General features: G+C 46.7%; 1 protein-coding gene across 1 annotated transcript; it reads left to right on the top strand.

Moving 5' to 3' along the window:
• The first annotated feature begins 291 nt into the window (after window positions 1-291).
• arhgef19 (Rho guanine nucleotide exchange factor (GEF) 19) lies at window positions 292-14,208 on the top strand. The gene is made up of 16 exons (XM_053848600.1): window positions 292-439; window positions 8,827-9,472; window positions 9,543-9,989; window positions 10,079-10,205; window positions 10,277-10,362; window positions 10,431-10,687; window positions 11,145-11,305; window positions 11,384-11,536; window positions 12,176-12,305; window positions 12,470-12,544; window positions 12,600-12,689; window positions 12,756-12,919; window positions 12,982-13,140; window positions 13,224-13,303; window positions 13,403-13,507; window positions 13,571-14,208. Exons 2-16 carry the CDS (start codon window positions 8,848-8,850, stop codon window positions 13,723-13,725), a joined length of 2,814 nt encoding a protein of 937 aa, XP_053704575.1. The 5' UTR covers window positions 292-439; window positions 8,827-8,847; the 3' UTR covers window positions 13,726-14,208.
• The last annotated feature ends 1,024 nt before the right edge of the window (window positions 14,209-15,232 follow it).

Below are 15,232 nucleotides of genomic sequence, written 5' to 3'. Positions count from 1 at the left end.
TCTGGTGCTAAAATGAGGCCAAATAACTATTAGAGGACAGCGCGAGGGGGGAGGAGAGAAAATGAGAGCTCTTCCCCAACAGAAGCGCAGAGGGAGGGGAAAGGAGTGAGAGGGAACAGTGAGAAGCTTAGAGAGGGGATCTGCATTGTAAGTAGTTGTGTGTGCAGCAACTGGTGGCTGTTTTTTAACCCATTTCCCCCCAAAAAGATGGAGAAAAGGCAGGCACTTTAAAAGGAGCAAGGGAAGAGGCAATATTTTTTTTAATCCTGTATTGCAGTGATACAGAAGGAGGTGGAGGGAGCTGAGGACGGACTTAAGCTGGGAGGAACACAAGGCTGCAATGGATAGCGGAGCTCAGCCTGACCCTGCGATGGCCTGGATTCACACACTGCTGCTGGCCGGCATCCAGCACCCACACTAGGCTGCTAATGCCAACGAGGTACAGAACTGCAAAACTTTTCACACCAATATTAGCTGGAGCATCCTCGCTGCTACATCACTTATCTTTTTCACCACAAATATGAAGCCGGAGCTCTTAATGTCTGAACACGGCAGGTGTAGGGTTATTAACAGGGGGAGATTTTGTTTCTATGGAATCCAGGAAATGACAGCTAAGAATCTTGTTTGCATCTCTAATGTTAACCTCCCAGAGCAGTGCGGAGGAAGCCGTGAATGTGATGGTTACAGTGTAGAGTTGCAGCGAAGCGGGGCAGGTAAGTGCATGTCTAGAGTATGCTGCATAAGGGGTTGTTAAAAACTGTACCGTGGCGCCGCTGCTCACAGTGTTACTTCCATCATGCAAACTAGAGGTCTCAATGATGGTGCATGATGGTGTGTTTTTTTTCTTTCTTCCATGCACTTGAATGTCACACAACCTTGTTATTGAATTACATGCCGGGGTCAGTCACTTTCACTGACCATAAAAAGTATTTTGGCTTAAATATACTCGATGTCAGGTCATAAATCTGGGCTCTAAGGTCGACGGATTAATACAGCAACAGTTATTTTCTTAAGATGCTTCTTTGACAAAAGGTCTCAACCATATTTTGGTTAACTGAAGCTGAACTTCGGTGTTGTGATCAGTGGCTGTTTCAGTGAGGGGAGTAATGTTTGGGTTTCTTTCCTCTCTTCGGAATACAAAACAGCTTTGAATTAATTCGGTCTGAATGCAGACTGTCTCAGTGACAATCCTTTCAGTAGTGAAGACGATGGCACTGCTCTCTCTCCGCACACAAGTTTGGGATCACCAGTAACAGGCTGTGTGAGTCAGCCATGTCTGAGCTGTCTGGAGCTTCATAGTTTGCTTAAAAAGGTTTGTTGGTTGTTGTCAGTGGGAGATCTAGTTGATCTGATTTACTTGGAGATATCAGCGAAGGTTCAGCCGCTTTCCAATTGCTGCTGAATTTCTTACTCATTGTAACTCACTGAGAGCACTTTTATTCACAATCATTTATATATTTTTTTCATCATCATTGAATTTCACATTTCAAACTCTCTGTCTCACTCTGTTCACCGTACTATGGCTTCCAGAAAACTCAATTATTGAATTGACAGTATGATCATGGAATTTTTACACATGGGAAGAACAGGGCTGAAAAAGGAAAAAAGTCATCAATTTAAAAAGCAGTTAAGTAACAGGCGATGAATACATATATTTCACACTAGCTGTGTTTGAGTTTGACCTTCTCTAATGCAGAAGAAACATACTTCAAAGACAGACAGCATAAATCTTATGTATTTGAAGTGAACCAATGGATGGTTTTAAATGGAGATGGCATAATGGTCACACTTTTAATTTACACCGCTGCATCATTTTACAACTAAATCTCCTGACCTTCATTCACGTCAGGCAGGGCTCATTTCAGCAAACCCAACTGTGAAGTGATTGGACTGTCAGGACTGCAGATCCACCACAATGACACGTGTTACCACACCCGACCGTGATATTCAGCAATCCAAACTGTTAATTTATACATCAGATTCTGCGTCCTCCAGGGGCCGGTGAGCGGTGAAAGATCTCAAATGATCTTTCTTTTACGCCTGAGGCGTCTGATATATCACACCGATTCATACCTCGGTTCACTGAAAGAACTTTCCCTCCCACTTCCTACCTCTCTGTCTGGGGCACACCTGCCTCTTCACCTGTGTGACCGTGTTTGTCAGTCTGTCCTTCACATGTACTTGGATGTGTGCGGTCATTAGTGCTGGTCTAGCTGCCTCAGATCGAGCGCACATGCAGTGGGAATAGAGCCAGGCTGCCACACCTCATGTCTTCTTCATCTCCTCCAGCTACAGGAGCTCGGGCCTCATCGGCTGCTGACGTTCACATGCGCTCGCACGCTCACCCGATGGTCTGCGCCGACTTGTTTTTTTTGAAAATGTGCTCTAAAATCATTAGGAGTCACGCGTGCGTGCACCCTGCCCCTTTAAACATTCGTCGTCCTGACAGTTTGAGCAGGAATTTAATCACTTTCTAGTTTTTCTGCCTGTGGCCTAAATAGCAGCAGCTGTAATGACCCCAACAGCTGCCCTCACCCCTTTACACTTGACTTTCTTTGTCTCCCGTCTCTGCTTAATTTCGGAGACACGCTGCTGCCAAGTCATTCAGGGAATGTGAGTTTCAGGAGCTTTGGGAGCCTCTGAAGTTGGACATTAGCCTGCCTTCAAATTAAAGGTGAACCGACCACCTAAGGTGGATTCACTTAATAATGACACAGTAATGTGTTTGGCTATGAGCCTGCAGAAGTCGGAGCCCGCGTTGGCTCTTTGCAGTCGTTCATGGGGAAGAAATCAGAACCTTTTATCCTGATGTAACAGGACAGAACTGAGCTCCAAAGAGTAACGGTGACTATGAAAACTTTGTTTTCTAATAGCAAATAACTTTGTTTTCTCCTATAAATGACAAACCTTTTAAGGAACTGTTCAGGACTTACCTTGCCAACCCGTAGCTTTTCATTTTTAATGAACAATTTCCCTTCTTATCTGAGGTCGATGAGCTCTAAAATTGCTATCTCAGACAGCTGCTTTGTTCCCTTGGTGGATGTGTGGCACATCTCCTCAGCGAGGATATTCAATTACAGCTCTTTATTCATCCCCAAAAATGCCTCATTTAGCTTGAGTATTGGGGTTTTTACCATGTCACTACAGAATATCTGAGATTTATTCTTGTTCTACCCTCGATTTTCCTTTAAATTCCGGTCTTATTTTTGAAAAAGTTTTGTTCAGGTATGTTGTTTTAGAGTCTGACTCCGGGTGAGTGTGTCTGAGACATATTATGTTCCACTTACAGCAGATCAGGTTTCAAAACAAGAACCAGGCCAATTGTTTGCTTGTCCATTCCTGTCTGGATAATAAAAGTGAGAGGTGCGCATGTGAGTGTTTGTCGGTGTGTGTGTGTGGGGTGGAGGGTGATGACAGGTGACTGCTGGTGCTCAGCTGGAGAAAATTGGGCCAACGCAAGCAGGAGGAAGACGTCTGCGTGAGCAAATGTTTGTAAAGTAGGTCAGAGTTCCAAGTCATCTTTGTTGGATTGATGGCAGAAGTGCAGCTATGAGTTATGTGTTTGTCTTATTTAGCTTCATGTTGTCTGCTCAACTCCTGTTGTGTGTCCAGAATAAAGTTGAGATTTCATTCCATCATCAAGTAATAATTGGAACTTGCATCATAAAAGCAGCCTGGACTGAAACATGCAGATCTCCTCTCTATTGAGCACAACCAATGACTCTGTATTATTTGGTCGCAGAGACAAGGCTTTTCTCGGTTGACCTTGTGTCATTCATCAACTAGAAGCTAAGAAGCCGGCTGGATGACGCTTCACATAGTCTGTCATAGTAGATCTGACAACATAACCTCCTTTTCTTCACCTGTCTGATCTTAATTATCAGATTCTGAGTCAGTTTCTAAATCTCTCACGACGCTGCATCCACTCAGTGACTCCCCGCGACTCTCGACCAAGATCCGGTTATTTCATTTGTCAATGGCTTCTTTGTAGTGTGAGTCCATGTCTGCCTGGGTTGCTGCTCAGGGGAGGGGAAATGGCCGGGTAGTGGTCCAAACATTGTCGTGTTTACGTGCGAGATGGTCGCCATATTTCCAAACCACCATAAAGGAAGGTGTTTGTTTGTGACCGGAATTCCCAGTGGGCGGAACACGGCCAGGAAAGACCTCTCTGACACACACACACACACACACTTTGGTTAAGCCGCCATAGTTTAGTGTGATTCCATGTCAAGTTGTCAGTTTGCATCTTCGGTGTGTGTGAAGATTTTCGATGTGGTGCCTGAGGACTTGGAGGGGATTAAGAGGACCCAAACCATGTGTAAACACTGAGGTTTCCTCCCACATACTCCCCTCATTTGTAGCCTCTGGGGTCTCCACCTGTCCCAGTCTGGAACAAATACCTGAAACTCCCTGACCTGAATTCACTCAGCCATAGTCGCGCAACTCTAATCTTACGTTCTTTAAATGTGGGAGGAATTTGCACTTGTGTTTTGGAATTTTATTGTACTGTATTTATACTATGTTCAAGTGAAGTTTTAGAATTTGAATCTGTGGTTTGAATCTATAAGTTAGTTTAACTGAACAACTACGATTGTTCAGTTTATTGACTCGCTACTGAAGTGCGGGGTTCCTAGAGTGAATGCTTTTCTCGACAATAAGATAAGTTTTCCTCAAATTCCTCCCTGATGACGTCATGTCTTGTCTGGGCAGACAGACTGAAGCTCTTCAGTCTTTTCCCCGACAATTAGTGGTCAGATGTGACAGAGTTAAACTGCAGTCTAACACGCACACATGAGATGGTCACACCAAACTGACAGAACACTCCAGTCTGTCTGACCAAACACACTCCTGCTCGGTGTGGGGGAGTTGTGCCTTCCTTATTCTGCTGTTTCAGACCGCAGCGCATCACACTTGCCTTAGAAGTGATGGGTGTTTGCTCAGTTCAGTTAACTGTTGTGTTGATGGGGCTTTATGCAAGTCTTTTTCTGTAGAGTACCAATACAGCTGCACTCAGATAGAATCCTCTTATTGAGTTGAAGTCCCCTTCAATTAATTCAACATTGTGTTAAATGTAAAGAGTAGCAGATCTAGAATCTAAGTAGTACATTTGTTCTGGGGAATTAGTGCTAAATATAAGGAATCTTTATTTGTTCTTTGGGGTTTTTTAAGAAATTTGAGTCCAAGCAGTATGACATATCATTCTCAGTTTTATGTATTGACTATGGATTTTCCCAAAAAGCACCTCTGTGATTTCCCCTTGACTATACCTCAGGACAAAAAAGCACAAACTTCAATCTGCTTTCTCATCTTTCATCGAATTCCCTTCCATCTGGTGATAGCTCTGCAGCTAGAAAACAAGTGACGCACGGCAACGTGTAAGCAAATATCTGTAGAAATGATATTGACATGAGTCAGCTGTACATATTTATAGCTGTTGCTGGCCACAAGACATAACATGACGGACCAGGCTTGGTTCCCGGGCTTTGAGTTTGACATATATGCTCTACTGAAACAAATGCATCTCGCTGGATAAGCTATGCAACTATTGCTGCCTTACAGCACTCTAGCTGTAATGTTTGTTGAATTTTGCTGGTAATCTGAACACATAAACACTGTTGAGTTTGCTAATATCCCTGCAAACTTTCAAGTTCATCCTCTTAAGTCTGTGCAGATGTGGCCCACTCTGAATCAGCCAGCTTAAAGACAGTTGAAAGGAGAATTGTTCCTTAAAAGAATGGAGACATTTTTAATGAAAGTGAATCAGAGTAGGTGATCCAAATGGACACCACAAACAGCTTACAATATTCACCCTGAACCCTTTCCTTCTAGCTTCTCCTCGAATTGAACTTTGAATGACTTGGCGGGGCTCCTTTATGGTTTCTCTATGTAGAGCAGCGACGGAATCCACAAGAACCACAAACACATCCCAAAGTAAACCATGTATTATGACATCTTAATGTCTCCGTGGCTCTTGTCAAAGCTTCTTTATTCGTCCGATTACCCTGCTTTTTGATGCGTGGCGAGGCTGCAGCGGGAGATTCATGCTCCATCAAAACATCATTCGGTGAACATTAATACCGTCACAATTAAAAAATGCTTCTGCTGGAGCTGCTGGCATTAGAGCTTCGACAGTGTGCTATTCATTAGCTGCAGCACGCAGACAGCAGCCAGGTGAAATTACAGGGAGAAAGACAGGCAGCAAAGTCCATAACCCTCACAAATAACACCCTTCTGTGACAAGGGAAATTACACACTTGAGGATTGGCGTTTTGAATGGAATGAAATTTCGATATGTGTAAAAGCATCAGCGAGGTATTTGGAGTACGTGTGAGATTTGACAGGGAGGTTATTGATGATTCAAACTACCTTGTCTTTGCTCCACCTTTACCTCAACAGAGAGTGTTGTTTCTGTGCTCTTTACGAATGATTTAAATTTCAGATGAAATCTTTCACTCTAGTCATCGTGATGGTTTCATGACTGAAAGAGGCTACATTTTTCGCAGGCATGTCTTGGAGGCACCGATGACACAGCAAATTAGCGCCAGATAACATTCAAGATGAGTGACTGATGACATTTGACCTTTTGTTCTGAATGGAAACATGTTACCTTTTTCTCCCTAAAATTCAAATTGTTAATCTGCATCTTTTGAGTTTTTCTTGGCGTTCAGTCCTCCAGACAATATTGGATTTAGAAGAGCATGGACTAAACTAAATGTCAGATGGAGGATAAGATATGGGCTGAAGTTAATCTCCAGAAGGATTACAGAATCCCTCTGTAATCCAGGCAAGATGGTGTCATTGTGCTGCGTGTGTTTATAAGGCTCAGCGGCTGCAAAATATGAGTGGATCGGCAGAGGTGGTTCCCACACGCTCTCAGGTGTCCTGTGTACAGGATAAGGCTGCCATTGTCTCCAGCCAGGAACAGGTGACCGTTTGTCTGGACGAGTACACGTGTGTGTGTGTGTGTGTGTTGGAGATATGAGTACCCACCTTTGCAGCAGCAGGTGTGGTTTTTGAGCAGCCTCATGTTGACATGGGCCGCCATGGAGCTGGTTTCCAGTCGGATTCTCTGAGCAAACAAGTTGTTTTCCTTTTATCATCCTGCGTGAACATAAATTACAGGTGGGGGGGGTTTATGTGATCTCACTTACAAGGATGTATCTTGTAAAGAGTTACAGTGTGTTGACTAAACTTTGTGTTTAAAACTTTAGGGCAACATTCCATTCGAGTTGTTGCCTAATGTTGTGTGGAGCACAACCTTGCTCGACAATTAAACTGCACAGCAGCCAAGTATTTTTATCCGCAGCACTGAGGTCATTGTGTCACAACCAGCCAGTGTTTTAGACCTTCTTTCCTCGCTCAGTTCGCTCTCTGTCCTTCAGGCTGGACACTACCGTTTATTGGTATCAGTGTCTTGTTGAGAGATATTTCACCCTCAGCTCCGATGGCAGACCTGGAAGTAAATGAGCTGAAGGCAGAAACAGTGCCGTAATGTTCTCAGTTTCTTTGCCGGAGCCCACAGCACATCCATACTCACGGTCCATGTCTGTTTACTGTTCTCCAGCCTTTGTTTTGGGAATGTTGTGTAAGCAGAAATTAACTCGGCTGGCTTCCTCTGCAGACTGAGTTCATATTTGTGGTTCTGTTATCACAGCGAAGACTGGCACCAGAACCAGACCTGTCACTATTGATTCATGAGCTATCGATTAGCTCAGAAGAACATTTTTGTGGACTTTTATGAAGCCATTAATATGAAGTTTCTTGTGGATAGATGCGGCTGTAATATCTAAACACTCGTGGCCAAGTGTTGATGGATTCTTTTCTTTGAGTACCATGATGAACAAACTAGTGATGATGATTTTAAAAATTCCTTTTTGCAGTCTGAGATTGAAACATGGTGGCCATATTCTGAAAGTGTTTCATGTTTGCCTTGCAATGAAAGGTCTGCATCATATCTAAATTCTGTATACCATCAAGATTCACATGTAAACAACCACGAGTGTTGTCTGTTCAGGACAGTTGGTGGCTCCACGTGCTTGTGTTTGCTCTGACTTTATTACCCACCGCTCAGCTTTAAACTCGGCAAACACTCACCATGATGTTGCCGGTCCGACCCATGTGAGGAGGGAGTCCAAGCAGAGGTTCCGAGTGAGAGTCGGGAGGATGTCTTGGTTCTAGCGTGTGTGCGCGTCTGAGATGTTAAGTACAGGGGCTGCGCTCTGTGTGGAGAGGTCTTTAATTATCGCAGGAAGACGCGGCTCAGGAAACGCGTTGCACCAGACGTGCATGTGCACGTGTGTGAGGACTGGCTCGACTGGGTCACATCCTGCACGTGGCTGTAGTTTTGAAGACCAACCTGCTAATTGCAGCGTGTGTCTTAAGACTTGTTGGAAAATTGGTCCCCTTCAGATTGTGACCATGATATTAACTCTCTCCATATTTATCTGTTCCCTCAAGAAAGTGAATTCTTATGGCTGGAGCTTTGCTATTTGACAGCACACATAAACTTTTGACGATAGAATATTGCAAAGCAAAGATGAATTGAGGGTCAAAATTCCATTTTTTTTCTTCTTTACTTCCTTGAAATTTGGTGGCAAACCAATGTATGCCATGATTTAATTTCTCAGCAGTGTCTGCATCAGAAACACTGAATATAATGTGAATATAACTTCAGAGGCATCTCTTAAAAGCTGTTTTACAGAGTGGAGATTTTTCAGCTCCTTCAGATTCAGCTCCTGAGTAAATAATTAGCTGCTGCATCAGTGTCAAAGGCACAAAAGTGTCTTTCTTCTAGGGTGTCTCAAAGAAAATGTGCTTTGTCTGCAGCTTTCGCGTTCGGGTCCAGTCATGCTCCCTGGATATGGATTCTGCCACTTCCCTGAATTCCAGACCCACTCACACGCCTTTTGCTGCAGAGGAGGCAGTTCCAGCATGTGGATCCCTGATCCGACTCTGAGCGAGGTCCAAGAGGACCGCCCGCTCCTCCACCCGCGCTGCCACAAGCACATTGCAGTTTGTCAGGAGGAAAGGCTGGCTTTTATTGAGCTGCACCCACCAGTGACTCCTAAAATTAACGGCCACAGCTCCCCGAGGCAGCCGATCAGCCGTGACGCTCAATGCTCCCCGGCTCCTCCGCCACTGAACCTCACACAGCCTACACCCAGCGCCGACTCGCAGAACGGCTGTCACAGTCTGGAGGAAGGCAGGCTGAACTTGAACGCATCTGTAGGTGACACTGAATGCCAAAATGGCGTCAGGACTTCTCCACAGGAGCAGACTGAAACAGTTAAGACATCAGCTCCTTGTCCTCTCCACACATCTCTCAGCCTTCCTCTGTCGTTCCCCCTTTCCTCGCTCTACACAAACACAGAGCCTTGGGATGCTGCGCTCTCGCCGCCGTCACCCGCAGGCCAAGACTTCACCCAGCCACAGAGACGAACGTCACAGGGTTCGCTGAAAGAGAAATCCATCAGTGAGTGAACTTCAACTCTTGTTTAAAAATATCTACTGTCCCTCTGCTGAATGTTCGGTTTGGTTTCCAGGGAGGAAGATGCAGGTTTACTCTCCAGACAGCCTCAGCGATGAATCTCTCAATAGCCCAATCTTGGATCCAGACTACATTTTCTCAGGACCTTTTGCATCCTTCCTGGAGGAGGATCTCAGCGGGCTGTCCTCACCAACGCCCATCGAGGCTCCTCATGACGACCTGCTTAGTTTACCTGCAGAACCTCTGCAGATCATCGAGGACTCTGGCGTGGAGGACGACAGCAGTTCCATCGACACCTCCACCGCCTCTGGAGGTAGCTTCTTACCATGCATTCGCCCTGGAGACCAGGAGCGCCGGAGGTTCTCTGCCTCTGAGCTGATCTCCAGACTTCAGCTGTCACAAAGGAAGAACTCGTTCACCTTGAAACTTGGAAAGTCGCTGTCGGCTCGAGTTTCCTCCAGAGACCGGCAGAGTTCCCACAGCCTCGGATCCAGCAGCGACTGTGAGTCGTCACCTCTTTGTTTTCTGCATCAATTTACTACATCTGTCGGTCTGAAGTTTTGTTTCTGCATCCGCTTTCTGGTTTGTCAGACAAGGCTAGCTGGAAGCAGCGAGGCTCTGTGGGCTCCAGTGACAGCGCCCCTCACAGTCCAGTGGGACCTGCACCTCCTCTTCCTGGCTCTGACAACGGAATACATCGCTGGAGCTCCAAGCTTGGGTGAGCAGAAATGAAAGTGTTTTCATGCTTGACGCAATGAAGTGCTCTGATTTTACGCTTGTTCTCCACAGGATGAGGAAGAGATCAGTGGATGAGGATGTGAACGTTCATCAGACTGTGGCCTGCGCAAATCGACTGTCCAGGTTTTTGCCCAGTTGTAAGTACCCTGCAACATCTGAGGTTTCTATTTGGCGATGATGATTCCAACCGTCATGTTTCCTGCAGCGATTCTGTATCAGGAATACAGCGACGTGGCCATCAACCGGGAGATCCAGCGTCAACAGGGGAAGGAGCCTGGCACAGAAGAGGACAGTCAAGGCGAGGAGGGCTTCGAAGGGACCACCTCGCCTTCCAATTTGTCGCCGTCAAGCTCCTTTCGCTCGTCCAGAGGATCCGCTTTTGCTCTGTGGCAGGACATTCCCGACGTCCGCACCAGCGGTCAGCTGGACAACTTCAGCAACGAGGAGAGAAAGCTGCAGGAGGTGCCACTTCAACTCATATGTCAATAGACGTGTCACGTAGATTAAAGGCTCCACCAAGAGCTTTGTAGTTGTAGCCTGAAATTAACTGAAAACTAGATCATATCTAATATGTGCATATCATGAGCCACCTCGGTTCATATTTTCTCCCAGAGTTTCTAAACAATAATGTGGGAATTTCAGTTCAATTTCAGAATATTGTGTCGCAACCTATTCGCGATTTGAAGGTCTTCTCCCACAATCCAGAGAGGCCTCCTTCCATGTTGCATTCCTGTTAAATGGAGCCTGCGATGAATGCGCAACAATTCAAGTGCTACCTGCTACCTGCAGGTGTGCACTCGCATGGTTGAACTAATCGTTGATCATTTTCTTTGTTGCTGTCGGTTCAAATTGGATCAACACACTTTAGCGGTGTTTGAAATCATGGAAACATGTTGATGTTTGTGACCCATTTTTGCAGGCGAAGTTTGAGCTGGTGACGTCAGAAGCGTCGTACATCCGCAGCCTCACGATCGCTGTGGATCACTTCATGCTGTCCCAGGATCTCTCCGAGTGTCTGGCTGCTCAGGATAAACAGTGGCTCTTCTCCAAGCTGCCTGAGGTCAAAGATGTCAGCGAGAGGTGAAGTAATGTGCGGTGTAAACTGGCTTAAACATACCTGTCAGTCCACCCGTCTCCATCAACGTCTCCTCCGTGCAGGTTCCTTCAGGACCTGGAGCATCGACTCGAGGAAGACATTCTGCGCTTTGACGTGTGCGACATCGTCCTGGAGCACTGCCCGGCTCTGCGCCGCGTCTACCTCCCTTACGTCACCAACCAGGCGTACCAGGAGCAGACGTACCAGCGTCTACTGTGAGTCTGTTTTCACTTGACTTTATTCCACCGAATCAGGCTGCTTTGTTGTCTCAGTGGAAAGGAGCGCTCCAGATCGTAATCCCCGAATGCTTTGATTCCGGTGGAGTGACGGGTGTGAGTGCAGATTTAATCACGGCGCTGGCTCCCAATGTTGCCAATGCTCTTGTCATTACCTGTGTTGCCATGGAAACGGCAGCTTAAACTGTGAAATCTTGCAATAACAAAGACAGAAAGTAGGAATTGTTGTGCCCGACTGGAGCGGTTCATTCAAGAACAACAACACTGTCTGGGTTGGTCTTCCATGCTCTTCACTTACACTCTGCTCCATCTTTGAGTCTAAATCATATTGCACTCAAATGGACTCTCAAAACAGCGACGCAACACACACTCGCAGACAGCCCTGTTTGCCTTCCAACAGTAACATCAGGAAGGCGAGTGGAGCGCCGTCTTCATAACATCATGATCCCTTATTTACATGACAAGGCAGAGGTCTTAGCTCTGCTCAAACTCCTCAGTGTCCAAAATGTCCTCTCGGGCTGTTCAGGTGTGATTCACACCTGCGTGACTCGACTTGCTCCCCTGGGTGAGAATATTTCTGCTCCATCTGAAAGCCATTTTCCGCTTTCTATGTTGCAGGCAGGAGAACACGCGCTTCCCCGTGGTCCTCGCGCGTCTGGAGGAGCACCCCGTCTGCCAGAGACTCCCCCTCACGTCCTTCCTCATTCTCCCCTTCCAGAGAATCACCAGGCTCAAGATGCTGGTGGAGGTACGACTGCAGTGTTGAGACACACGTGTACAGGGTCACAAGGAGCCGTGTCCTCCCCCAGAGGGCCCAAGTGAAGAGGCTGCTCTCTTCAAGCATGATCGTTCATGACACTCTTGCTGATGTGGAAACACGTCTTCAGGTTTATAAGGTTGTGTGCTTCACAGAACATCCTGAAGAGGACGAGACCAGGATCCCGAGATGAGGACACGGCGACGAAAGCTTTCAATGAGCTCAAGAAGGTAAAAGAACCGGTGTGTGTTTGTGTCAATAAAGCTCACTGATGTGGTCCTGTAGATCATCAAAGAATGTAACTCCAGTGTTCAGTCCATGAAGCGGATGGAAGAGCTGATCCATCTCAATAAGAAGATCCACTTTGAGGGCAAGGTGACTGCCAGTTGTTTGGAAGTGAGGTGAGCAGCTCTTCACCACATGGTCTCCTCCTGCCTCCAGATCTTTCCTCTCATCTCTCAGTCCCGCTGGCTGGTGAAGCACGGCGAGCTGCTGGAGGTGGACACTCAGATGATGAGCATTTCCGGCTCCAAACTCAAGCTGCCCACCAAACCGGTTTACCTGCATCTGTTCAACGACTGTCTGCTGCTGTCCAGGAGGAAGGAGTGAGTGGGATGTCGCACACACACACTCGCACGTGACTGAGCGCGTCTTCATTTGTCCGCAGCACATGGAAGTTCATGGTCTTCGTTCACGCTAAAATCGGTGATTTAAAGGTGAAGGATCTGAGTCAGAAGCTGCAGGGAATCTCAGGCTTCATCTTCCACCTGCAGCTGTGCGAGGGGCAGCAGCAGAAGCATCAGATCCTGCTCAAGTCCCACACCGAGTCAGTGACCATGTTCCTCACTCTCATGTTGACACACGATCACAGATCCCACAGCTCAAACTCTGCCTGGTCCCGTTTGTCAGGAGCGGAAAGCAGCGGTGGATCACCGCCATGTTTCCGTCAGACCCCCGGGAAGACATCGAGCAGGCCAGCGAGAGCGACGGTCAGTTCTCACCCAGGAGGGTCTTATTCCATGTTATTCTTCCATGACATGACTTTGATCTTCTCATGTTCAGCAGCCTGAAACAGTTTCTTCTCTCAGACATGTTGCAGGTCCAGTGCATCAAAAGCTATCAGGCCCAAGAGCACGATGAGATCACCCTGGAGAAAGCGGACATACTTCATGCCAAGACCATCACGAGTGACGGTGAGAGCCAGAGTTGTGTGACAACTACAGTGTTTTGGACGATCAATATGCTTATCTTTCCAGGCTGGGTCGAAGGCATCCGGCTGTCTGACGGGGAGCGGGGCTGGTTCCCCAAATGTTACGTGGAGGAAATCACAAGTCGCAGCGCCCGACTCCGAAACCTGCGAGAAAACATCCGCATCAAATGTGTCACTCAGAAACTGGAGGGTGAGGACTGAAGGTTCCTCTCTCATGTTGAGTTAGAATTATTTTAGTGGTGAGGAACTGGCCTGCTTCAGCAGACTTGTGTGATCTGAACCTCGGAACCCGGTCCACTTGGAGAGTCGGAAAACGCAGAACCAGAGAACACTTGACGTTGCAAACCCCCAACACGTGCACTGCTCACTGCCATGTATAATTTCAACCTTATTTATTAATAATAGTCGACCCATTTCTAACCTCCGGTGCCCTGCAAACATGTTCAAAATGCCTTTCTTGTCCTACACTGGATTCCTCTGTATTTAAGTGTGCTGACACAGCACGTATTTATACTCCAAGCTGGACTCTGTACGGACATGTAAATGTCGTTGTGTAGAGGTTAACGTGTCCTTTGTACAAGATCTTATGAATGAAATAATTGTGAATAAGTTGTACTTTACTAAAAGGAGAGACTTCATTTTTCCCCTGTGTTACATTCCTCCTGTCCCTGCAACATGAAGGGGGGGAAAAGAAACAACTAGTTATTATTGGCGGCGGCTGTTATAGTTCTTGTTCTTTGAGAATAATGTCATGATCATAGGCAATTTTCTTTGACTTCATTCCTCGGTTGTTTTTTTGTGATGCTTTCCCTATCTCTCACTATTTTGCAACATCACTTTATTTTATTTGCCCCACCTCTCCCCTCTTTCACTCCTTTCAAAACTCCAATGGAGGATGGAAGTATTTGTCATAAGCCCTTATAGTAGCTAGCTGAACCCCGAGGTGGGGACACGGCCCCCACCCCGACCTGCGCCCAGGACGGCCGATCCAGATCACCGGGGGAGCGTGGGATTCGAACTCGGTACCAATCGAGGCGTACGAGCACTGCTGCATTGCCTGCTGAGGACTCGGTTGAAGCCACCACGACACCAGCTCACCTTCACACCTCACGCTGGGCTGCCAGCACGTTTCACTCCAACAACTGCACCTGGAAAACGTCACTGAGACATGAGTGGGATTTGAACCCAGGCGGTTTCTGCTCGTCTTACCTCTGTGAGCTACACCTGGCTCATCCAGACATTCTGGTGTCTCATATTTGTCCTGCACATTCACACTCGATACTTAAAGAGAGACGTGGTGTCTGACACTGAAATGCCTTGAACCCACATCAGTCTGAGCCTGTTGCCTTCCAACCTGCACCAAGAGCACCTGACCTGTGCTCCTGACATGCTACACATGGAGGATCAGCACTCTAAAACAGCCAAGACATTTTAGATACCGTAATAGGTCCACACAGGCCTTAAACTAGCTCCACTCCGAAGAGCGCCACTGATCCACCAAGGTGCTGAACCCAGTCAGTGACTTAGTGATAGAAGAACTGCCTTCCACAGAGCACATCCAGATTAATCCACTTAAAAAAACATCACCTGACTCAAAGTATTACAGGAGACAACGTGTTGGCTGCTAAGCACCATTGGAGATGGGTTCAGAAAGCACTCATTTTTTCATATATATATACACCAGCAGATGGCGCCATTTACCTACTGC

The sequence above is a fragment of the Synchiropus splendidus genome, chromosome 18 (genome assembly GCF_027744825.2).
Source record: "Synchiropus splendidus isolate RoL2022-P1 chromosome 18, RoL_Sspl_1.0, whole genome shotgun sequence".
Lineage (NCBI taxonomy): Eukaryota > Metazoa > Chordata > Actinopteri > Syngnathiformes > Callionymidae > Synchiropus > Synchiropus splendidus.
Note: the sequence above shows the minus strand (reverse complement) of the source record. Positions and strands in the feature narration are given on the sequence as shown.